This window comes from Hypomesus transpacificus, chromosome 15 (assembly GCF_021917145.1).
Source record: "Hypomesus transpacificus isolate Combined female chromosome 15, fHypTra1, whole genome shotgun sequence".
Taxonomy (NCBI): Eukaryota; Metazoa; Chordata; class Actinopteri; order Osmeriformes; family Osmeridae; genus Hypomesus; species Hypomesus transpacificus.
The window spans coordinates 6635501-6660506 of record NC_061074.1 but is presented as its reverse complement, the minus strand read 5'-3'; the positions used below and the strand labels follow the sequence as shown (position 1 = coordinate 6660506).

The window sequence follows — 25006 nt, the reverse complement described above, 5'->3', positions numbered from 1 at the left end:
TGTCCACATTTCGGTAATGCTGACACAGAATAAAAGACAACGAAATTGAAGTCGAACAGAACCCAACAATCCTGAATGTGTTCAAACAAATTGAAGAAGAGGATTAGGCTAGTAGGGAAAGGAGAAATTGAAAGATGAAAAAGAACGAGTAAGGGGTGCCGTATAAAATGCTGAGATTGGGAAAGAGGAAAATGTTAGCTGGTTCAAGATTAAAGTTGAGACAGGAGAGAGAATGATTGTAAAAGTGAAAAGTGTGGCAGTTGCCCAAGGATGGCTGCCTACCGCAACACCACTCCGCAATGCAACGATCTTAGCTCCCCCTCTATTACATTACATTTTACACCCCTTTCTTATTTCTCTCATTCTTTCTACTCTGCACCTTCACTCTCTCTCTCTCTCTCTCTCTCTCTCTCTCTCCACTCTTCATGGCTCACCATGCTATATATAGATGTGCAGCTGTCTAAATCCTCTGTCTCTGCTCCTCAGTAATTACAGACAAAACCAAATGATAGGATCTTATTCTGCAGTTTCAGCTATTTCTGAACAAGGTTGTTTTGATTGACACATCAATTAGGCCAACATTCATTATGAGAGACGGAGGGTTGAATCAGTGTGCTGTGAGTAGCATACGTCATGACGTGTGCTAATTACAGCTGCTAGGAATTATGAGTGAAGGCATGTGGCAGAACCAGATATGAATTGGTAGGCCTACTGAAGTAATTACACATGATAATGATGTGTGTGCTTACATATTGTGTGAGTACAATATATGTTTGTGTCAAATGGCCCAGATATTCAGTGGCTCATCCAGTAAACACACCCCTACTTCCCAGCAGTTTGCTGCTGAAGAGAACAAAACATCAGAAAATCTCAGATTGGCATGGCAATATGAAAATGTCACAGTATTTTTCTATTTATGTCTCTCTCTCTTTGCCTGTCTGCCTGCCTGCCTGTCTGTCTGTCTCTCTCTCTCCCTCTCTGTCTTTCTCTCTCTCTCTCTCTTTCTCTCTCTCTCTCTCTCTCTCTCTCTCTCTCTCTCTCTCTCTCTCGCTCTGTCTGTCTTTCTCATTCAAACATTTATGAAACAAACAGGCACTATACATTAATTAAATCCCAAATACATGTATATAACTACAAATATATATATACATGCGTTTATGAATATGGCATTATAGATGTCATATGAAATGTTTTTAAATTATGTATAGGGATACATTTCAATGCTTTTGATAGCTCAGGGGAAAAGGTTATGAATGTAATGAATTACACATCACATCAGATCAAGAATGCACACAGTAGCCAGAGTGATTTCCAGGTTTCGCTGATGGTCACCTCTATCCTCAGCTCCATCCGTCTACCCATTCATCCATCAAACTAGTTCAGCAATTAAATCTGTTCACCTTTTCTCCTGACAATAACCCTGTTTTCAATAACCTGTTTTCTCTGTCTTCCCTCCTCCCAATCCCTTCATCTCACAACTTCTCCATACATCCTTCCATCCCCTCCTCCAATACTGTTCTGTTTAATCAATACAGCCTTACTGCTCTACAGCAGAGCCTTGTGTGATTGGCTAATTGCCTTTGGCAGAAGGTGAGAACAGTCTGTCGACAGGGAACCAGGGAGACAAATGTGCATGTGTGTGTGAGAAAGTGATTGATTGCTTTTCCATGGTGAATGCTATTCTCTTGACCACTGTTTTCTTTCTGTTTTTTATTACTCATTGGAATAATAAGGTACACAGATGGACATGAAAAAGGGGACACATGCTTTGTTTCTAAATCAATCCCAATAAATACTTTATTGAATCAGTACGCTTTCCGATGTCTGGCAAGTACACCCACGAATTATAAGATGTTGAAAGTATGACGTGCATGAGTCCTAGATGCTTGATTCTGACCACCGAAATATTGTTAGGAGTAGGACAATGCACTTTTGATCCTTGACCTTATGTAGCCTATTTTATAAATGCGCTATTTGTATGTTCCTTTAATGTGTCTGCTAAATAAATCCAATATAACTGACATTAATTTCTAAAAGGTTCGAACAGCAAACCGGTGTGTGTGTAGGCCTAATAGATCTATTTTAAATAAAACGACACAAGTACGTTAGCCTAAGCCTACATTATGTACTCTGCGGTAAAACCAGGACAGAGAGAGGACGCATAGGTTTAACTGTTTCGACACAACTGTTAAGGTAAACGTTTCTTTGAGGGAAAGAGTAATTTAACCGGTCGCCGAAGCGATTTCTGGAGTAGCCTATGCAATGTAGCCTACGTCGTGGTGGAAATGCTTCGATTGCCATCGTGCGCTGGGTTCCTGTATTGATTGCGGACTTGCGGAGGCGCTGAGTTTGTCCCTCAAACTACCCTGTAAACTCTCGGGTTGCCAGGTTTCTGATACACACTCTTTATTTTCGCTCAGAACGGGGCACGGCCAAGGTGCATGCATTAGATTGGGGGATGTTTCAACCTGGCAAGCCAATTTAATCGCAGTCTGGCTACCACTGTACAGTACTAGTAAGTAAAGCGATAAACCCCTTCAAAAAAGCACGGAACTAGAAGTGTTCAGAAAAAAACATCTTGAAATATAGTTAAATATTCCAGTTATCTAGACAGATAGTCTGTTTACGTGATCTGATTGCATCGTCTTTCTGTGAAGTAATCGTGGGTGACAAACTCAACCGTGGGACTGCAGGAAGGTAAAATGAGCTCTCGCTTCGACGGACGCCATTGCATTGTTTACATCGTACAAAATAGCTAACATGTCCGGATCAACCCCAATAATCCCATGGGACGTCCCAAACCGAGGCTTTGATGTTAGACTGTTTTAACATTCACTATTAAGTCAATCCTTACATTTTTAGTAAGATGTATGTTCATGAAGCCTCTTATTGACAACATTAGGCGAGAATGACAGTTTGCGTCTATCGCCCTTTTCTTTCGACTACTGAGTAGGACAGGTGAGGGAGATGTCACATTACTCATCTTCGCGAGGCTCTTCCCGGAACACCGACTGCAAGGTGTACGTTGGTGATTTGGGCAACGGTGCTGCCAAAGGTGAGCTGGAGAGGGCATTCAGCTACTACGGTCCTCTGCGCAGCGTATGGGTTGCTAGGAACCCACCCGGTTTCGCCTTCGTGGAGTACGAGGATGCACGAGACGCGGAGGACGCGGTGAAGGGGATGGATGGAAAGTGAGTGTTGATTGTAACTTTAGCATGTCCGTGGAGAATGTTACTTCATATTTTTTGTGTTAACTCATCTTGTTTTATTATGTCCCTCTCAGGGTGATGTGTGGTTCTCGAATCCGTGTGGAGCTCTCTACAGGCATGTCCAGAAAGAGTCGCCATGGCCGTCCCAGCCGGCGGCATTTTGACCCCAACGACAGATGTTACCAGTGTGGAGACAGGGGCCACTATGCCTATGACTGCTACCGTTTCAACAAGAGAGGAGGGGGTCGGCGCAGCAGGTGGAGATACTCAGCAAGCTGACTCACACAATTAAACACACACATACACTAGTGGACACATAGCCTACACTGGCACAGCCTCACAGACACACAGAAACAGATGAGGGGTGTAACGGTACACAGAAGTCACGGTTCGGAGCGTACCACCGTGTTGGCGTCACGGTTCGGTACGAGTTCGGTAAAACAGGAAACGGCAACAAATCCCAAATGCTAGGTTTCTTTTCATATTACTTAATGCTGCAGCATAAACTTTGTCAATCTGTTCACAACGTGAACATGGGAACCTTTTTCCATTTGGAGATATTTGAGCTTTACAGTTTGATGATTGTGTGTCACATTCACAGTGGCAGACTCTCACTTCTCTAGCCTAGACGACACACAAATACTCACAAAGGTGTCTTTGTTTACAGGTGCAAGTGTTGATTCATGAAACTGTTTCAGATTAACTTTAATAAGTTTTGCAGGCCTCAGGATCCCCCTGAGGCCTTGTGGTTTTCAGTCAAAGGTGGCAGTTGTGTCTTTCCAATTTGTGCATTAGGAAACCAAATGGGCCAATCACAGACATGTATCTGCTCCTTAAGACCAACCATTACAGTGTGTCTGCCCCTATGGAACAATCACAGCCTTGTGTCTACTCATCTCCTAGGTCACGCTCTCGTTCTCGTTCCCGGTCCAGATCTCGTGGTCGCCGATACCGTTCCCGCAGCCGTAGCAACGGACGGTAAGTTCCCATGGGTTACTCCAAGCTTTCTCAACAGGAGTATTCCCCCCCCCCCCCCCCCCCCCCAATGAGATCATATACCCTGCAGTGCTGTGAGCGCTCTTGCTCCTGTCTTGATCATGTGACATCTCTCTATCGTAGCAGCCGGCATCGCTCTGCCTCATACTCCAAGCGCAGGAGCAGGTAAGACTGTGACTGCAGATGAACATGCCTGTTATCTGTTGTGACTGAGTTAACATGGAGTGCTCCATCCTCCCCTTCCACTAGGTCTGGTTCCCCTACTCGCTCCAAGTCCAGGAGCCCTGTGAGAAGGTGAGCTGTTGTCTCCAAATGGGTCAACATGGTATAGCTAAAGCATTCCTACTCTTCTCCTCTGAGAGGCTTTGAGTGGACTCCTATGGTGTTTAGTTTTTGAATGTATATGGGCTTGCTCTTGGCAAGGGGTAGAGAAGACAGCACTGATGAAACATGGACGAAAAGTCCTGCTTCTGTGACATCTCAGGCAATGTGAACGTGATAGGCTAAGAGATGTCTTTTCCTGTGTAGTCGCTCCAGGTCTCGCTCCAGGTCAGCTCCCCGGGGCAGAGGGCGCCCGGCCTCCCGCTCTCGTTCCCCCTCCCCCAGTCGCAAGAGGACCAGGTAAGCCCTGCCCCCCCTCTTCTGTGCCTCCATACGTTTTAACTGTCTGTCCTCCAGCTCCTGTTCCTAACACTACTGTTAATCTACAGTTGCTTTGGATGTTTTAGAATGTTTTTTCAAATGTGATTCCATGAGGAGCCTCCGAAGAAAAGCCCCCCCCCCCCCCCCCCCCTTGTCCCCGCCCTCCCGTACTCTGTGTTGACAGTTGAAAGTTGTAGTGTGCTAGCCATCGATGGGGTGTTCTTGGGTAAGGGTTAGGGTGGCAGACACTTCTCCTTCCTTCAACTTCCGGCTATCGGCCTCCTCTACCTGAAGACTGTCCTCTCTCCCAACGGCTGTGCCGAGCGATCCCACCCCCCATCACCTAGAGAGTCCTGACTGCTGGAGATGGATGGAGGAAAGATGGGGACCCTGGGGCCATATCGAAGATAGAGATGAGCTAGGAACTGTCCTTTATCTGCTTTGTAGTCTTTAATGTTAACACTGTAGGCTTGTTTAATACTTTTGGATATGACTACTTCACTACACTGAAAGGCAGTCAGAAGCTGCAGTCTCAGAAAAAGGGGCGGGAGATGTTAGGGGGTGGCTATTGGGGGGCAGGATTGTAAAATTTGGAGGCATGAGATGGAATGAGAGATGGAGGGAGAGTGGGGGGGGTCTTCTCTTTTCTCTTCTTCAGATTCCTCCATACAGCCTCAGTTTGACTAGTTCTTCAGAGAGAGAACCTCACGCCCCCCCCTCCCCTCAACCCTCCCCCTTCCTCCTCCTCAGTGGTGACTAGACAGCGGTGACCTGCAGTGGGCCTGTGTGTTTTCATTTCCTTTTAAAGCGAGTGGATGAGCCCAGGGTCAGCCTGGTGGTGTGTGCGTCCAGCCGGAGGGTGACCACAGCTGGCCAGACACCCGCCCAGTCAGCCTGGCCTTCCCCTCCACTGCGGGGGGTTTAGAGAGAGGTCGACCTTCCGTCCGACCGGCTACAGATCCCGACTGACAGACGCACCCACCCACCCTGCCTGCACACACACAGTTGTTCCAAAGCACGCGTCCCTCCCAGAGTCAGCCAGAATCAGCCAGCGGCAGATGAGAACACCGCTGAGCTCCGTTCAGACGACCAGTTAAACCCCCTACTACAGTCCCTACCTACCTACCTACCTACCTGCCTGAGGGCTTAGCTTCTGAGAGGGAGACGAGAGATCAGACTTCAAGACCCTCCGAGTGTGTCTTCCAGTTCTAGCATCCGTCGCTTCTCTGTTCATGTTGTATCTGCCACTGTCTCCAAAGGTAACCAAACCTAAAACAACAACAAGTTGAAATGATGTCATTTGATTTGGTCAAAACACATGGGACTTGCCTAGTTTGTCTGATACTGTCCCTAACTTTACTTTACAGACACACACTAACTCTAAACCACTGTTGGGCATGCACAGTAAGGTTTTGTGTGTGTGTGCGTGTATGTTTGTGTGTGATGAGAGAAAGTTGGTGTGAATTTCAAATTACACCTAATTTGGTTCAATTCCACATTTTATTGACACTACTGTCTAATCCCATGTGATACTGGTATCATATAACCGTAGTAATAACTACATTTACAGTAACTAATACTTTTACAAGACAGGAGATCTCTCAGTGGTGGCTTTGTACATACAATATTTGCTTAACATGGTCACGGTGGCCTAGATTGGGCCACGATGGTAGGTTTACATTGGGGAGTAAGTCAAATATCTACACTGTGGTGATATTAAGTTAACAATGCAGGGGTCATTGAGTTTCTGTACAGACTTGGACTTGTGTGTCAAAGACAAGCTGATTCGTTTCATCATTGATATGGTTGTAGGGACTAAGGAGTGAATATTGGCTAGGGGTGTTGTGTTTGAGTTAGTGACTGTGCTCTGCTCCTGCCCAATCTGGAAGGCATTGGCCTCCTATGTGGTTTTTTATGTGGTCATTTAGACTCCTCATGGACTCTCAACAGATTGCCCTCCATTTCCTTGATCTCAGGGACTTCTGCCATACAATGGGGGTCACCCTCTGATGTTTAAGGTTACAGGGCCTTTATCACACATGTTCACATAAGCACTGGCAGGCCTTAGACAAGGCAGTCCCCCAGCCATTATGTGTTCTACTAGTTGCACTGACACTTGTTTCCGGTGCGCTGGAGAGATGAAGGACTTTGGCCTTCAAATGACCTGATGACCTGGGTACGAGTGCTTTGCCATCGGATACCAAGCCTCCTGGTCCAGGGAAATGGGCTGTGGTAGGTCTGAGAGCCATGTGAGACAGGCAGGCCAGCAAGTAGGATTGGTGTCGGGTTGGGTTACATACAGGGGTCAGCTGGTTATGGTTGTGAGAAAGTTGTCAGGCCCTCTCTTACCAGGCCCTCACCCTCCTGTCTGGTGTGTTACAGTCGTTCCAGATCGGCCAGCCCGAAGAGGAGCCAGACCCCGGGGGACTGAACCAGGAAGAAAGCCCCACCCACAAATCAATCTGTTCTTACAGCCCAGCAGCTTGTCAAGGATTTCTTTCTTGATTTTTTGCATATTTGTGTTTGAATTGCTATGTCAATGTGATTTGTTTCCTCTAAGCACCTCAGAGTAATCTGTTAGCTTCAAACCTGCGTCTGAACCGCCCAAACATGCATTCTTATTACCCCGACCTGCATGCCTCACCTGATGATTACGATGTCACGTTCCTCGTGCGGATGTTTCCCATGTCTACGTCTACTGCCCTTTTTAATTACTCAAATCAGTTCTAGCAAATCATTTTCATGATTTATTGGATTTCTTTGGAAACGATCTCTGTTTGTATTTGATCTAGATTCAGAGTGAGATTAAGTTCTAGTGTTGTGTTGGGTTGTGTTGTTCTGTTCAGTTAAAGCTGTTCCAGTTTGCAAGCAGTAGCGGTTTATTTTGAAATAAATCTGTGCACAGCTTTTTTTATGTGTTCTTTTTTATAATCGAAGTAATGGTAATGTTGCCATTATGTTTGCCTTTGTATATAAACTGTTACCTGGGTGTTGAGAAGGTGAAACAACCCTGGAGTGATGTTGTTTTCCTGGTATTTAAAGCACAGATGCCCAAGGTTTCTACTAGTTGATGCCGGGGTGATATGTCCTCTGGGCTCGTTGGGTTTATTTATCTCAGTATCTGGATAACTACATTTACCTTTACCTTGCTTCTTTTCAACCTTCATAAGTTTCACCAAAACACTGGGCCTAGTCGTATCAGACACTACTGAAGCACAGATTGCATTTGTTGATAAAAATATAAATGGTTTCCTTTTTTTAATGATACTGGCTGCTTGAATTTTACAAGCGGTATTTGATTGAGTATATGGTTTTCCAATCATGAAACGCCTGGATCTATACTGAGCATTGCCATTGGGTCACGATTGAGATGATTTTGAAATAGACGTAAGAGGTAAGCCAATTGGGGCACACTGTGACTATGAGGCGTGTCCATTGGAGTGTCGTTTTCTTGACTTTTCCGTCCATTTCGCTCCGTCACCACTATCAACCTTTTTAACTGGGACAACATGGCTACGCAGACGGGCCGTTATTACAGCGAAGGCGGTAGGGCAACGAAAAGACAAAAAACCGACAACGACGGAATGGCCACAGTAAGTGATGACTAATTATGTCTATACGAATAGTATATCACGCTGCATTCATAAGTTATATTTTCACCTTTTGCATTTAATAAACCAATCCAACTCATCATAGACATAACGCGATGGTTCATGGATTTCGTAGCTCTCTGTAGCTAGCTGTCGGCCAGCTAGCAGAAGCTTGCTTAGTATCCACGCGAGTTTCCAAAATATCGAAAACGCATTTGACTCGGTATGCGTTTTTGGACCTGCTTTCGATTTACTCTTGTGTACTAATGCAAGTGAGACCGTGATAGTTTTCCCTCGGTAGTCTATTTGTGGTTACCAGCAGATTGTTGATGTGAATGAATGGGGTGCAATTCAGGCCACGCCATATGGACTGAATGTTAGCTCACCAGCAAGCGTGAGCTAGCTACCGTACCGCTTTGTTGAAACGTTATCGGCGTACAAGACGGGGAAGAAGTCGACGCAATGAACGGCCAAGTATATTATTGTCTCGTACTGTGTTGACTAGATTTAAGATACTAAAACTATGCATGACCTTAACCATTTTAAGCATTCCAGATCGACTATATTCAAATTTTGTTGAACAACCCCTCCCCCACGGGGTTCGGCCTCGGGGTTCATTGTACGCTTATGTCCTCATTGTTTCGAAACATCTTTGTCCGTAACCGTACTAGTTTGTTATTTTAGCTGAAGCGCAATATTTAGAGTACATTCACGGCATTCTAGAAGTTGGCTTTCTTTAAAATTGATGCCCTACAAGTCAGTGATTAGTAGTCTGTACGGCGGCCTTGACCCAACGCTTTCGTAAAATGATAAGTAGATTTAAGTTTCTCATGTTTGTAGGAGGGCTATGATGACCCACACAAGACCCTTCCTTCCGTGGTGGTGCACGTGAGAGGGCTGGTTGATGGTATCACAGAAGCGGACCTTGTGGAGGCCCTGCAAGAGTTTGGCCCAATCAGGTGAGCAACTACAGGTCGATGGTAACACTAACTTGCTGTCAGTGATTTGTTTTGAAATATGGCATGCATCATAGTTGGTCTAACGGGAAGTACAATGGTGCTTTATCTGTCAGTAGGAATGCTTCATGAGTAAAGAAATGTTTGTGTTGCCAGAGGAACTGATCTGACCCGTGACTTGAATGCATTCTTTTTTTTCCTTTTTTTTTTTTTTTTAAACTTTGGTTACATAGTCGTTTTAATGTGTGAATCCCCCTAAAATGTCCTTCCATGTGGTTAGATTAAGTACTTTAAGCCTGGCAGTGTTTTTTCTACCAGCTTTGTCTGAGCTGTGCAGTGTTAACAGCACCCGCGTCTCTTCTCAGCTACGTGGTGGTGATGCCCAAGAAGCGCCAGGCCCTGGTGGAGTATGAGGATATGAATGGATCGTCCACTGCCGTCACCTACGCTAACGACAACCAGGTGTACATTGCTGGACACCCGGCCTTCATCAACTACTCCACCAGCCAGAAGATCTCCCGGCCTGGAGACCCGGATGACGCCCGCAGCGTCAACAACGTCCTCCTGCTCACCATTATGAACCCCATCTATCCAGTCACCACGGTAACGGCACAGTCTGATCCCCACAGTGTGTGAATTATTGCCTTGTGTGTTTTGTAAAAATGCAAGTCTATAATGTGTTTTTCAGGACGTCCTCTATACCATCTGCAACAATTGTGGCCCCGTCCAAAGGATCGTCATCTTCAGGAAGAACGGTGTCCAGGCCATGGTTGAATATCCTTTTTAAAACACCATGGTTATGGCCATTTGTAACAAGTGCAGGTCCATTGGAATTATTTGTTCCTGCTTCTATTTGACACTCCCCAGCGTCTCATCTAAACCTCCTAATAAACTGCCTGCTAATGTTATTGAATGTCTGGCCTATAGGCATTGGGTCCAGCCTTTTATAAAAAGGGGTGATTTGATGTGGGGGAATGAAAGAGAAATTTAATTTGATTGTACCTGTATATAAGATAGTGATGGCAGCATGATGTAGGAACGTTGGCTTTCAATGCAATGCTCCCCCTGGTTTTAGATTGGTTGGCTTACCTCGACTCCACCTCTTTTTATACAACCTCAGGATTCCTTAGCGAAGCTGACAAGGTCACAAAATACTTCAGTTGTGTTAAGAGTCTGGGAATGTTATTGTTTTTACACTGTGGCTATATATATAAACACAGGTAATAACAGTGTGTTTTTAAAGGAACTAGTGTTCAGTAGCTGAACATGCCCTAGCCCGTGGCCTTGCTCCCTCTTGTCTTGTCTGTTCCTTGATTCCCTCGCTCCACGTTTGACTCTGTGCAGAGTGCACAGCGGGCCAAAGCTTCCCTCAACGGAGCCGACATCTACTCTGGCTGCTGCACCCTGAAGATTGAATATGCCAAGGTGAGCACATACAATCCCTCCACACACTAATAAACAGCTACCTGTACAGACAGGCTATTTACAACAAGTTCTATAACATTTACGATCCTGTTGTACTCAACAGACAAGATAGCAGGTGTTGTGTTGTAATACTGTTAGGGTATCATCATTTTGTTTTTTCTGTTTTCATGTTAGCCGACACGCCTTAATGTCTTCAAGAACGACCAGGACACATGGGACTATACTAACCCCAACCTGGGTGCCCAAGGTAACACACCTGTCCAACTGGTCTTTTTTGTCACTACCCAGCACCCTTAGTGCCACTGGGGGAGGGGAGGGTAGAGCTTCCAGAATAGCACCACTCAGCATAGATGGTACTCAAGGCTGGACCCTCAATTCTGTGTCTTACATATGGCTTGTAATGGATTGGCTATACTGTTTGGGCTAGCACTGTTACAAGCCAGGAACGGGGAGCTGAGAAATGGAAGGTTCAGCCACAGGATGTTGAGTCTTGTCTCAGTGGTGTTATGACTGAGGCATTTGAGGGGTTGTACTGACAAACAGCAAGTATGCTAAGAGCAGCTGGAATCGTGGACGGACAGCTTTATGAGCTGCTTAATCTGACCAGTCCAAAACGATGCTGATATTGTGTCTGCACTAAGGTTGTAGACGGTGCAGCAGGAAACCGAAGGGAGAATAGATGTACTATGCATATCAGAATGCAGCATGTGATCTTCCTGTCTGGAATTCTAATGTAGTTATTTTCTAGAATGTGATGAGTTTAAGTTAGCTTCTACCACTTCATAAGACAAGAAGGGCAGGTTTTCTTTTTAAGGAAGTCCCGCATCATGATTGAACTTCTTTGATTGAAATATCCCTGGCATTCCAATGTGACACAAACAGACATAAGCCATGCCCTCATAGTTTGCCGTGACCCCTGGCAGCTGCTTATTATTTTGCTGCTGCCTGATTCCTTGGACATATATTTTAGGCTGGCTACTCTGTATTCATAGTCTTAAAGCAGGTACTTAGTTCCTTTGTTATGCACCAGTCACTTCTGAATCCTCCGCCACCTCCCAACATCCAGCTGCTCCTACCACACCTGCTGTCCAGGTGGTCAGGGCTGTCCTTCACTGACTCATCTCCCTCTCCCTGCCCTGGGGAACAACAACAACACATTTCCATGCTCTCTTGGGGGAGAGTCAGACACTTGTTGACTAAATCAATACTACGTAAGGACACATCCAGTCTCTTTAGTGAACTAAGGAACACTGCACAGTCCATCCACGCACCCCCTCCGACATTGAGCCAAGAGGTAGACTGCAACAAGATGTTGAGACCAGAGACACTCCCTTCAACACAGTCGTACAACTGACTGATACCCCCCATGCCTCTCCACCACCCCAGTCTCGTCATTTCAACCTCAGCAACATAATCTACAGATCCAAGAAGACATGCTGTACCTCCCACAGTACAACACATTGTTCATTCTGGCTGGGGTGGGGGGGGAGTCGGGGTTGTTTGTACCTCTCAACCGCCCGGTTCCCTCCCCTTCCTGCCCCACTCCCAGTTTTTGTGACCTCAAGTGAGATGCCAGACACATTGAAACACTGCTCCTCTTCCTCCTCCACCCAACAACCCACACCTGCGTCATCATCACCGCCACCGTAAACCACTGATGACATGGAACCCTTGTCTGTGCGGTCGATTTGGAAGGCAGACAAAGACAGGCTCACTTAGTGACAGATGGAGCAGAGCAAAACACCACAACTGATCAACCATACTGATTATGTCAACCAGTCGTTCAGCACCCATGGCCTGTCCTTTCGGTCTCTCAACCGGCCTGTTTCAGGACTGGGGGGATGGTATGGGCCATCTCACACTTTTGTTCCAGGTGTTTATCAACACATCAATGGGACACTGTTTACTTCACAACTACATCACCCAGAATCCGTCACTCCACTCCTCTGATGTCGATGATTCTACTGATTCCATTGGTCAGGCCGCAGCCTATAAAAGCTGATGAAGACGACACTGCTGACAACACGCCCCCCAAGTATGCAGGCACATTCAGGCAGGCCTACTCTGACCCACAGATACCTACCTATGCACCACATCATGGACTCGGGTGTTTTCTTATACCTCTATTCTCTCCTCTCCTCCTCCTTCCTGTTCTGACTACATACTTTCCTGTCTAGCTCACCCCTTTCTGAAATACAGCTCCATTGTGAGATGTTGGCATCCTGTTAGCACCTGTGTAACACCTTCCATGTGATGCAGGTGTGGCAATTTACGCCTAGAGAGGACCCTGCCTCCCCAATCTGGGAATTATACCCAGTGGTCGTCCAATGGTAAGCAGGATAAGCCGCTCGGAAGACGGAGCAACTGGGGCAATTACTGCTTGATAAAGGATTCAAGGAAGTCCCAAAGGTGAAAACGGTGCTCTTGTGCCCCCCCACCCCCAAGAGGATGGGAGTGAGTGGATGGATGGATGAAACAAACATGGATGGAGAGATAGGAGAGGTTCCAAGTTACTGCCAATGTTGTGCCTATGCTGTAAGTAATCTGCTCCCCCTGTCTGGGAAACAGTAGCAGCACAACACCTGCAACACTCAAGATTCTCCTCACCACATCATTTTCAAGTGACTCCATTTTAGACCCTAATCACTTTATTTTCTTTTGTGGGCGGGTTTTCTTTTTTTGCTGCCAAGACTCTGCAAATGGAGCCTACAATGTTGTCCTGCATTTGTTTGTCCTCTGGTTTTTCCTCATGTCTGTTGCCAGGATTGTATTTTGCCATTTAGTTGCACCAAATACCTGAAGCGCCAGGTTGACTTGGTGTATGGGTGCTGGGGGGTGCATATGTGCCAAACTGTGTATCATTGTCCAATTACCTAAATTAATAAAGCTTGTGTTTTTAAAGTACAGTTTACTCAAAATGCAAATGAACGTTTGCCACTTTGGTAATAGTAGTGGGGTAGTAGTGCTGTTTCTTTAAGGGCAGGGTGTTGCTATGCATTTTGTGTAAACTACCCCTTGCTTGAATGCAATGTGGCCTGAGCTGTTAAGACATCAGTGTCGTTAGTACAGCAGGTGTTGCAGTAAGTGAGCGCTGACCCCGTTCTGATGTGACTAAGCAGTGTTTTTATAGCCTTGTCCTGATTTGATGTGTTGCCAGTGTGTTGTGATGTGGAGGTGGATTTACCTGAGTTTGACTCTATTATATGTGTACCTGTACAGATGCGGAGGCTGATGGAAATGGGAGCAATTCAGGTGTGTGTGCAAAACCGTTAGTTAGGTATCCTATCCCCCCTCCCCTCCACCCCTTTCACAAGCCACCAATTCAAATCCCATGCCCCGTTTCTTAGCCATTTATTTGAAACCAATATTAATCAAGCTGTTGTCTTTTTGTTCTAGTCATTCTAGGGCTAAAGCATTTGGCATGTTGGTTGTAGCCTAGCATCAGGACTGTTTAGTTTGATAACATATTTTATTCAAGTTCTTAAGTGCTAGCACATTTAGCATAGATGTAGCCTGTTATAGAACTACAGTACTGGTTTGGTTTTTGGGTATTGCAGCAGCAATCCGTGCCAAGCATCGCTCCCTACTCCGATCGCATTAATTAACTGACGTTTAAGCAAGTGATTCCTGGTGTGGAAGTTCTGATGTAATCTGTATTTGTCACAGAGGGGTCAATGTTACAATACCCTAGCTGAGAAATATGGAACATTTGGCATACCAGTTTTTGCGTTAGTCTGGCAGAACTTGACGGCAAATCAACCGTCTGTCCCTTCCTTCACATCTATCGCTTTCTTTCTCCATATCCTCTTCCTGCTTCTCTCCCTGTGCCTTACTTCTCCTCAGATGTGAATGCCAACCCCAACAAGCGGCAGAGACAGCCTGCTCTGCTGGGAGACCACCCTCCAGAGTACGGTAAGCCTCTCAGGCTCCTGGGGACCACACTACTGAGCTGGACCCCCTCAATTGTCAGCCATTTTCTTTAAATGATATAATGGGACCAATATACTTCTGTAAGGAGATTAGGTTCCCCCCACAGTGGCAGCTAAAGTGGTGCTGTGTAGTCAAACTCTGTAGGCAGTTCCTCACAACTTTTGTTGTGTGCTCTGTGCCAGTCTAATGTGACCATGGCCAGCAAAATCCCTTTAGTTGACCTCTGGCCCCGCCTCTGTCACGGTCATGTTTCCTATTGGTGCAGGTGGACAGGGTGGGTACGGGTACGGATACGACGAGAGCTATGGCCCACCGCCCCACGAGGGACGCCGTATGGGCCCACCAATGAGAGGGCGTGGTGGGCGCGGCGGCTACGGTGCCCCAGGCTATGGACCCCCTCCCCCGCCCCCTGGCGAGTACAGTGCTCACGCAGACTCCCCCGTTGTCATGGTGTACGGCCTGGAGGCTCTCAAGATGAATGCAGACAGAGTCTTCAATGTCTTCTGTCTCTATGGCAATGTCGAGAGGGTGAGTTTGAATGTGTAGGCGTGCATTCAGTAGCAATCTTGGATACTTTGGAGTTGTCATGTCTTCCTGAAGAGTAGGACAGAAGCTCTCCATTCGGACAGTTGAGTGGGCAATTTTAATAAACGTTAGTACGAGTACCCTTAATATCTTCTCTAACCCCTGCCCCCACAACCACCAGGTGAAGTTCATGAAGAGCAAACCTGGAGCCGCCATGGTGGAGATGGGAGACTGCTATGCCGTTGACCGTGCCATCACCCACCTCAACAACAACTTCCTGTTTGGACAGAAGCTGAACGTCTGGTGAGGATGCCCACTGTAGCTAGACATGGCTCTAAATGCCTCTGTGTCTCCCTCACCTGGTCTCTTCACTCATTTACTTTCACTCATTAGATTATTTGTCAAGTTGAGATGTGTATCACAATGTTTTAGTTAGTTCCTAATGTTCACTAATCCACCTGCCTCCCCTCTCCAGTGTGTCCAAGCAGCAGGCCATCATGCCAGGACAGTCCTACGAGCTGGAAGACGGTTCCACCAGTTTCAAAGATTTCCATGGTTCCCGTAACAACCGCTTCACCTCCCCCGAGCAGGCTGCCAAGAACCGCATCCAGCACCCCAGCAACGTGCTGCACTTCTTTAACGCCCAGCCCGATGCCTCCGTCGAGGTCTTCTCCCAGGTGGGTGCTCCAGAGGGGCCTTTACAAAAAGTCACATGGAACAGTCACATGCTAGTGTGTTCTTTACTCGTATTGTTTTGCTATATCATAGCATTTTTGTTGTTGGAATGTAATTTGGTGTAGATTGCAGTCTGCTTTGCTTGTTCCACTCGCGTCTTACCAGCTGTGGTGCTTTTTTCTTTTCTAGATCTGTGAAGAACTGGGTGTCAAAAGCCCCATCAACATCAAATTGTTCACAGGAAAGGGTGTGACATAGTTTTCTTCAGTATAATTGTATCTATATGCTGGTGTACCCATGTTCTAATGCTTGTGTTTGGTGGAGCAGGAGGGGCAGCAACCAGCGAGCGCAGCTCTTCAGGCTTGCTAGAGTGGGAGTCCATCAACGATGCCATGGAGGCCCTGTCCATGATGAACCACTACCAGATGAAAAACTCCAGTACGTCCTCACGTTAGTCCCTTTCTTCTTTGCCCATTCCGGTGGGCCCGTATCAGCCTTGCAACAGTCTACACATAAGCCTTGTTACAGTCTCACAGCCGACAGCAGTGTAAAAGCCTAGACGTAGAATTTAATGTACTCATCAGTTAAACCTATTTTGTGCCTAACACTTCCTGTCTGTGTCCCCTCAGCTGGTCCTTACCCCTACACCCTCAAGCTGTGTTTCTCAACTGCCCAGCACACAAACTGAGTCCATTCTGGCCATCGCCATGGAGATCGTTCTAACCTATATCCCTACAGCTCCATTTCACATTGTGTTCTTTCCAGACTGTTAGTTGTAGGGAGTTTGTGTGTCTGCAGTCATGCCCTCCTGTCCTTATTCTTTGGTATTATTAACATCATAAAAGATGGATTAAATGTGATAAATGTTGTGGATAAACAATTTTTATGCCTGGCGGATGAATAAGAACATGCTTTTTGTAATGTTGTTTTGAATTTTACAATAGCTCTCCCATGTTGAATCGTTGCTTTTGTTTTATTTTTTATTATTGCTGTCTGCTCAGTACTGCACCTGCATACACAAACATGTTCATGTCCATATGTTGAGGAGGGAGAGTGCTTCTTTTGTTGTAAGAAAAATTAAAACCAATTTGAATTAAAGTTTGTCTGCTTTCTCCAGTTAATGGTTTTACATGGCTTAGTATTGCTAAAATTAACACAGCCACAGTGAAGGATATAATAGTGGGCATAAAATAGTCAAGCCATTTCACCAGTACTGGATGGCATCGTATTTAAAATTTCTGTCTTGATCGAACAGGCATGGCAATTTCGATATCGAGATCGTAAAAGCGGTCTTATTTTTGTGATGAGATCCGAAAATTCAGATTTGATGGCTCGCTGAAAAAACAATGTAAGTAAGGTATAAAGTCGAATGCAAACCACTAGATAAAGTCCCGTAGGCAACCAAGGGATTTGCCACGCTAATGCACGAACGAATATATTTGAGCCTTCAAGTACACTGTCCTTACGTAGCTGCACAGGATAGCTACACGTTGAGTGCGTGCATGAAGGGCTGTTTCGTAAAATCTGCCGATAGTAAGCCACAACAAATTAAGATTTGCAACAGAAATCAATAAAGTAAATTGCGGATAAAATTGATAGTTATTTTGCCATTTGCTTTGTGTTTCAACTTGTTAGGACGGGTTTGTCCTAGCTTTTGGAAAGGTATCACTGAGAACTAAGTGAAGGGCAATGTTGTCATTAATTGTCAGAACAGCTCTAACAAAAAGTAAGTTTGTATGATAAAAAACACACCCATGTATTTTCATTGCTAGCTGTAACAGCAGCATGGTTTAGAATGAATTAAATGCTTATTTTAACTCGAAACGATTGGGCAATTAGAGTGGCTTGTTAGCTAGCTCATTTTATTACTAGCTAGTCAGTTTTGTAGGTGAGAGGTTAAAACTGTGTCGAGCCTGTCAAGCCCGTCCACTCTGATCTGAGTCCAGATTTGTGCATATATGTTCCATTACATTTGTTTTGTCTTTATTCTGCCTTTATTCTGCCTTTCTGTAATTGTCAGTATCTCATTACCTATTTCTTTCTCTCTACCCCTCGCTCATTCGCAAAGTTGTTTCATCTTTCCTTCCCTGTCTCCATACCTTATTCTTTCATTTCCTCTCTCAACTCCACAGACAGCAGTGTGTGGCTACCAGGTATCAGAGCCATGAGAGCCATGTCTTCCGGAGGTCCCACCGCCCCCTTTACCACCCTCTCAATCAGCCACCCAGCCACGGCCGTCACCCACGTGGAGCTGCACCGCCCTGAGAAACGCAACGCCATGAACCGTGCCTTCTGGAGGTAGGTCATTATGCCCTACCATCCATGGAGCATGCATTATAGAGGTGGGAGACAGAGTCGTTCCTCTAACCCGCCATCTTCTTTGCTGTCCTCCCAGCGAGATGGTGGACTGTTTCTCTCAGATCGCTGCAGACCCAGATTGCAGAGTGGTGGTCGTCTCGGGAGCAGGCAAGATGTTCACTTCCGGTGAGTCAGATGGTTGGATAAAATATTTTGTATTGGAGTCTGTTAAGGTGTGTCAAACTGGGTAGTGGAGAATAATCCAAGGTTAAATACCAGGCCAAGTTATTTGTAGTTTAATGTAAGTAATGATGCAAACACAAGAATACACAATGAAAACAACACACCCGGATGTTCTTAGTCTAGTACAATGAATCAGTCGATGATGCCAATGCAGCTTCACAGAAACAGAGTCTCAGAATAGAACAAACGAAGGCCTTCGTTGAGAAAGTGGTTGTGACAGAGATCAGAGAGAGTTCTGCCCAGTCCAAGTTCTGTCTCCCTGTCCTCGGGAGACAGGTCTTGTTCCCTCCAGACAGGGAGAACTCTGATAGGTGATTGGTTAGAAGACCATGGGGTGGGAATGTGGTTGTCCAGTTAAATGTCCAGGGCGTTCATGGTGGCACATGTGGGCAGTCCAAGGATCTGGTCATGTTCGGAGAGGGAGGGGGTGGAGAAGACCCACAGGTCTGCTCAGGGAGGGGGGCAGACAAGACCCACAGGTCTGAGGTAATCCAAGGAGGTGGGGTTCTCCAGGGAAGGGAGTAGATCACACCAAGGTCCAGATGGCGTGCAGGGTGGGAGATGGGAGCTGCGTCTCCATGGAAGGAAGGGGGTGTTGTGTTTCCAGGAGAATGGGTGAAGCAGACCAGGCCATGGTCAATGATGTATAGGGGCAGGTGGGGCAGGGGCTTCAAAGGGAAGGGGTAGATGAACCAGTGAGAAAGGGGGAACAGGGGGGGCAGGGTTTCCAAGGGAATGCAGGTGGGGCAGGGTCTCCAAGGGGAAGGGGTAGATAATCCAGTGAGAAAGGGGAGACAGGGTCTCCTAGGGAATGTGACCTCAGAACAGAGGTTGTATATCCAAAGGTAGCCAAACCGGCTGGTCTCACTCGCCCTGAAGCAGAGAAAAGTTATAGTCCCAGCATCACCCTATCTCTCATTCTGACACTCTGCTCCCAAAAGCTAAGTATCCCATTGTGCTCACACCAGTCCCCGAGCGCCACAAACTCGACTCCCATGTTAGCTTGCTTGACCTCGCCATTCCTGCACGCACACCACAGTGTTACTTAGAAAGAAACATTTCAGCATGATCTCACTTACTCAGAAACATCTTGATGCCTGATCCCATCTGTTCTTTAATAAATCAATTGATCACAATTGGAAATGTTTTAGTACCTAGCATTACACATTTGATGTACTTGAGGTAGTGATTGGTATAGCAACATTGATTAGCAGTATAGTTATCATTCCTTCACAAATCCTTATCAACCATAAATCCCTATTGAACATAGATTGTGTGTGTCTGTGTGTGTGAGCAGGCATTGACCTGATGGACATGGCCAGTGACATACTTCAACCAGAGGGAGACGACATAGCCCGAACTTCGTGGAACATGAGACGCATCATCACCAAGTACCAGGAGACATTCAGCGTCATTGAGAAGGTCTGTGGAAAACATGTATGCAATCAGAGAGACAAATGTGTATTGTTTATTGGCTCACCCATCCACCCACCTGTCTTCTTGCAGTGTCCGAAGCCAGTGGTGGTGGCAGTGCACAGTGCCTGTATAGGAGGAGGTCAGCTGGGGGGACGGGGGGCACCATTCCATCTATCTAGAACAAATGCCTCAAATGCCTTTCGATATTGTCCATTCATTCGTATTGATCTGCAGTGTTTGTTGACCGAGTGTGTGTTTACGTGGGGGATGTCTATGTTGATGTGTTTGTCAGGTGTGGATCTGATCACAGCGTGTGACATCCGGCTGTGCACTCAGGATGCCTGGTTCCAGGTTAAGGTAGGACTGGCTTGAATAGCGTACTAACTGGATAACTTTGGGATAACAAAGTATAAAACACTTTGTTTTAGGTCCACAGTTCAACATAGAGAACTGTTATTTCCTTCACTTCGTTGTCAGAACCACCGACCAATCACATATGATTGGTCCTGTCTTCCTCCAGGAAGTGGATATTGGCCTGGCAGCAGATGTTGGAACTCTGCAGAGACTTCCCAAGGTCATCGGCAGCCGCAGGTAAAGAGAGACTCACATGATCATACTAAAGCAATATTACTAGAAATAACACAATGCTGGTTTATAAGGTTATTTACCTGCTGTAAATGTGATTAAATGATGAAATAACTGTTTGTTGCTCCTGCAGCCTTGTGAATGAGCTGGCTCTGACTGCCAGGAAGATGTATGCTGATGAGGCCAAGAGCAGCGGGCTGGTCAGGTGGGCAGACTAGGAGTCTGTCTCCGTGTGTCTGTTTGTGTGCCTGAGAGTTTGTAATTCATGGTTTTTATGTTTGTCATCCCCCCGCCACCACATATAGCCGTGTGTTTGACGATAAGGAGGCCATGATGGCGGCGGCTCTGGAGTTGGCGGGGGAGATCGCCGGGCGCAGCCCCGTGGCGGTGCAGGGTACCAAGGTCAACTTGATCTACTCCAGGGACCACAGCGTGGCCGAAGGACTGGACTACATGGTGAGACCAGCAGTACTCTCAGATGGTCTGGTGATCGCTGGTCTTCTGGAGGGTTAGAATCCTAGACAGATTAGGCTCATTTGATCATGTCTGTCTGTCTGTCTGCAGGCTACTTGGAACATGAGCATGCTGCAGACCCAGGACGTGATGAAGTCCGCTCAGGCTTCCATGGAGAAGAAGAGCCCCAAGGAAGTGACTTTCTCCAAGCTGTGAGACCACCTGGGCCTGGCCCAACTCAGCCTGCTGGGGAGGAGGGGAGATTTCTACGTTAATAAAGGGGTCTAAGAGGGACTGGCCTACCCCTTTGTTCACAGGGCATTGAGTGGAAAGGGGAGTGATGGAGGGTTAACTGTTATACTGTTGCTCACTGTCTCTTGGAGCTCACTAACTGAGAATGTGTTGAACAGGGCCCAGAGATGGGATAGATGTTTTTTTGTGACCCTGCATCCTGGTTATACAGACTCCCTGAATCATTGGGTTAGTGCTATTAAGTCAATCCTAAAAATGTTAACTACTGCCATGCCTTTTAAATACAAGTGTATAGAATTGGGATACAAGGAACGCGTTTTGTGCCAATGCCTTTCATGTTCATCAGAGAAACCACAATGAAATACAGTACCAGTCAAAAGCTCGGACACGTGTCCAAACTTTTGACAGGTACTGTATGTCGGTTGAGAGTTGAAAGAGCAATCGCTTTGTTTCCAACTCTGGCAGGGCCGGCTCTTTAATCAAGCCTGATCATGATTGTTTGATCAAATAAAGAATTAAAAAGAGTCAAGAATGAAAATGTTGCACACTTTTTCAATAAGTTGAGCCTCGGTTGTATTTTGTCACAATAGCAATGAGGTTAAACAGGCATTCAGATCAGGCACCCACAGCCTCTGCAATGGTCAGAACCATAGACTAAGACTGCCCTGAAGTAACATACCATCTGAAGGAACTCAATTCACTGGACTCCCTCAAGCATATCCAATATCCAGAGAAACTGGTGTGCAGTCCTGTTATCTCACCTGTCACCACTAGATGGGACTCTGAGACAGCTCAATATTGTCTGTCTCCAAAGATGAGGAGCAAGGACTGGGAAAGGACACTTCCCATGTCCACCACTAGAGGTTGTATCAGTATCAGAAAACCAGAAACGGACTCTCAGACATGCTCCATACAGGCTTGCAGGACAGATTTGAGTTACCTTTTTGGAAATACACATTTCAAAACATTATCTGTTTTAACGTTAATCACTTTGAGGCAGAGCAGTTTGAACTGATATGCCATTGATCCCTTCAAGTCACAGTCACTCAGAACTTTGTTCATCAATGTGTTCTCACGGGAGGCCACTGCTCTTTCTGTCTCTTCTCATCTTCGTACTGTCCTTTCAATGACCCACTCAACCCCTCTTTTCCACCTGTCTGTCTCCTTTCGTGTCTGGTGCTTATCTCCCTAGATAAGCACCAGAAGCTTAGATTCTCCCAAAAGCTTAGATTACCTGTCTGTCTTCTCTGTCTTGTTGGGTTCCCTCTCTCATCTGACCTAGCTCCTCTGGAACATGTCTCTCTCGCCTAATAGCCTAGCTGTCAGTCTCTTGTCCTCTTCGCTAGCTGTGTCCTTTTAACTTCTTGAGAGATTTGTCCCTCAGGGTGTGTTGCAGGCCATACTGATGGGGGATGAAGACTGTTAGAAGTTTATATTAAATTCCAGTTTTCAATATGAATCCCGTGAGCAGGGCAAGTGAACGATATATCTGTGCTTCATATTTTGGCATAATTACTGTTAAGCATATATAACCATTACTGCACATATATATTGGGGTCTCTGGGATTGGTCCCTGCCACACACACACTTACTACGTGTTCACATGTGAAACACAGCTGATAACATCTACACCTGCTTCAACCAAAGTGGAATTTCATAAAAACGTATGACTAAACTCTTAATCACCCTTTGTGAGTCACGCCAATGTTGTCTGTAGCATACCATGAGAGTGTGTAGCAGGTGTCATCTCTTGGCCTTGTGCAATTTTTTGTGTTCATAATATGTTCATATAACACATTACCGATACATGCTGTGTTTATACAACTCACGTGCAACTCCAAAATGAGGTGACGCTTTAGATCCCGATGCTTGTAATGAGTGTTAGGTACAGGTCATAAGGCCTTGGTAAGTTAGAAAGTCTTAGTTTTAATATGTTAACACTATCCTTAATCCCAAACCTAGTCTTAACATTTACTTGTATTATTAACACTTGAATTGTCTTATTAACGTATGTTAATAAGCATTATATAAGGGCCTTACCTGTCACCTAATACTTTGGCCCTCGCTGACATGCTTCAACAAAGACAGGGTTAGCCGGAGGTATGCTCTGGGGCTGACACAGAGACAGCTTCTGCAACAAGAATGTCAAAACCCACTCATCCTCTTTTGTTAAGCTGTAATTGTAGTCCTTGGTACTTTGTCTCTCATGGCATTTCAGAGGGGTGTAATTTATGGGAAAGAAATAAACTACAGGTTTTGAGATATTTCAAAGCATAAACAGGCTGCTTAGTGTTATTTGTTTGGATGCCTGTGGCATCAACCAGTTTAACATTCCACTTCTGTTTCCTACTCCTCACACAGCTTCACTGAGAGATGTTATTGTTGTGTGATCTTTCCCATTTGTTTACTTAAATCCCCTGTGGCTATCATGCATGCATCAGATACTTTTCCTGGCTAAACAGCAACAGTTTGTGTTCACACTTAACAGTTCAAATCTTTAAGTACAAAGCATGATCAGAACACGGCTGAAATGCATCCAACAGCCAATACATAACCATGTGACATCTGTGAGCATTCACGTTCTATCTGTCTCAGAAGCAAAAGCTTAGATTTATGGCTTATATAAGTGGGCGTTGGAATCCTATCTATTTGCTTGGGGCAGATAAGCACTGTAGATCTCAAGATCAAGACTTCCTAGAGCGGAACTCAAGAGAGCAGATAGCCATATTTGAGAGATCAGAGCTGAGAGGGCAGAGATCCAGAGCGGAGAGATCCAGAGGAGAGGTCCTGTTTCCATGAGTCTCATACACCAGGTGTGTGTGGCCCAGGCCAGGTTATCTGAATGATTCTGGGTCACGATGAGAACACAGTGAGGAGCACCAAAACACACTGTGCTTCATGTACGTACATTCGCAAACGTAGCGTTATTAGCACCATGGCCTACCCGCAGATTGCGCACGCTGTGATAGGCTACTTCAGTTTACGTCGTATTTACGAAACCTGCAGATAATCGGGTAAACAGCGCCTTTCTCCGCCCACTACACCGTACACTGCGAGCATTTAAACGCGCAATTGAATGCGCCTTTTCCTCCTTTTCTCTTTCTATCATGGATCAGCCACCAAAGTCAAAACAGCAATGACTGTTTGAAAGGATCCTGAGGCCAATATTTGTAATGTAGCGAGGAGTTTAACAACTGCTGAAATGGGAGTCAGGTGGCTGAGCGGTTAGGGAATTGGGCTAGTAATTTAAAGGTTGCCAATTCAATACCCGGCTGCGCCAAGTGATGATGTGTCTTTGGGCAAGGCATTTCACCCTACTTGCCTCGGGGGAATGTCCCTTACTGTAAGTCTGCTAAATGACCAAATGTAAATGTAATGGAATGTGAACAAGTCGGAGATTCGATGTAATCTTTGATTTCTTTCAGTAACTGTAATATTGCATGGTTGCTTAATCTGTAACGCGTAAAGATTTCCTGTTCTCAACCCAAAAGTGTGATCCTTGGGGCAAAAATCCTTTGGATTATGTATTCGTCTTGCTCGTGTTACGGCTGCCATTTCACCGGAGGAATATGCGCATCCTGTTTTACGGCTGCTTTTAAAAGGCGCATAATTTTCACCGCAAAATGGAAGCAAGCTCTCACGGGCGGTTTCTGTAGGCTACATACCGCGGAATACAAAATTGGCGCACTTTACGCATTTCCTCCCCAGAGGCGGAACTAGAGTTTTATACATGGGGTGGCCAAGGGGTGGTGGCCAAGTCTACTTCAGGGGGTCCATAGTCCAGAGTCTTGGGTCACTGTTTTAATTAATA

At 45.8% G+C, this 25006-nt stretch overlaps 3 protein-coding genes across 10 annotated transcripts; all 3 read left to right on the top strand.

Moving 5' to 3' along the window:
* Window positions 1-2403: 2403 nt before the first annotated feature.
* LOC124477508 (serine/arginine-rich splicing factor 7-like) lies at window positions 2404-7756 on the top strand. Of its 3 annotated transcripts, none has more exons than XM_047035339.1 (8): window positions 2404-2697; window positions 2954-3191; window positions 3284-3466; window positions 4113-4187; window positions 4332-4370; window positions 4455-4499; window positions 4734-4826; window positions 5656-7756. In XM_047035339.1, the coding sequence occupies exons 2-8, from the start codon at window positions 2968-2970 to the stop codon at window positions 5708-5710; spliced, it is 714 nt and encodes a 237-aa protein (XP_046891295.1). In that variant the 5' UTR covers window positions 2404-2697; window positions 2954-2967; the 3' UTR covers window positions 5711-7756. The 3 variants fall into 3 exon arrangements, with proteins under 3 accessions (XP_046891295.1, XP_046891294.1, XP_046891296.1); XM_047035338.1 differs by having other exon boundaries at window positions 2413-2697; window positions 4329-4370; XM_047035340.1 differs by having other exon boundaries at window positions 2414-2697; window positions 4329-4370; window positions 7230-7756.
* A 561-nt stretch (window positions 7757-8317) lies between these two features.
* On the top strand, window positions 8318-17046 carry LOC124477507 (heterogeneous nuclear ribonucleoprotein L-like). Of its 4 annotated transcripts, none has more exons than XM_047035337.1 (14): window positions 8318-8440; window positions 9278-9396; window positions 9759-9996; window positions 10082-10167; window positions 10722-10818; window positions 10993-11065; window positions 14038-14070; window positions 14662-14730; window positions 15014-15276; window positions 15455-15576; window positions 15749-15950; window positions 16138-16189; window positions 16276-16386; window positions 16578-17046. In XM_047035337.1, exons 1-14 carry the CDS (start codon window positions 8357-8359, stop codon window positions 16634-16636), a joined length of 1608 nt encoding a protein of 535 aa, XP_046891293.1. In that variant the 5' UTR covers window positions 8318-8356; the 3' UTR covers window positions 16637-17046. The 4 variants fall into 4 exon arrangements, with proteins under 4 accessions (XP_046891293.1, XP_046891291.1, XP_046891290.1 ...); XM_047035335.1 differs by having other exon boundaries at window positions 16276-16398; XM_047035334.1 differs by having other exon boundaries at window positions 16138-16195; window positions 16276-16398.
* Window positions 17047-17403: 357 nt separating this feature from the next.
* ech1 (enoyl CoA hydratase 1, peroxisomal) lies at window positions 17404-21720 on the top strand. Of its 3 annotated transcripts, XM_047036475.1 has the most exons (11): window positions 17404-17481; window positions 17584-17674; window positions 18081-18246; window positions 18344-18432; window positions 19787-19911; window positions 19996-20044; window positions 20198-20262; window positions 20426-20496; window positions 20624-20695; window positions 20796-20946; window positions 21055-21720. In XM_047036475.1, exons 2-11 carry the CDS (start codon window positions 17638-17640, stop codon window positions 21157-21159), a joined length of 930 nt encoding a protein of 309 aa, XP_046892431.1. In that variant the 5' UTR covers window positions 17404-17481; window positions 17584-17637; the 3' UTR covers window positions 21160-21720. The 3 variants fall into 3 exon arrangements, with proteins under 3 accessions (XP_046892431.1, XP_046892430.1, XP_046892432.1); XM_047036474.1 differs by having other exon boundaries at window positions 17415-17674; XM_047036476.1 differs by lacking the exon at window positions 17584-17674 and having other exon boundaries at window positions 17421-17481.
* Window positions 21721-25006: the final 3286 nt, after the last annotated feature.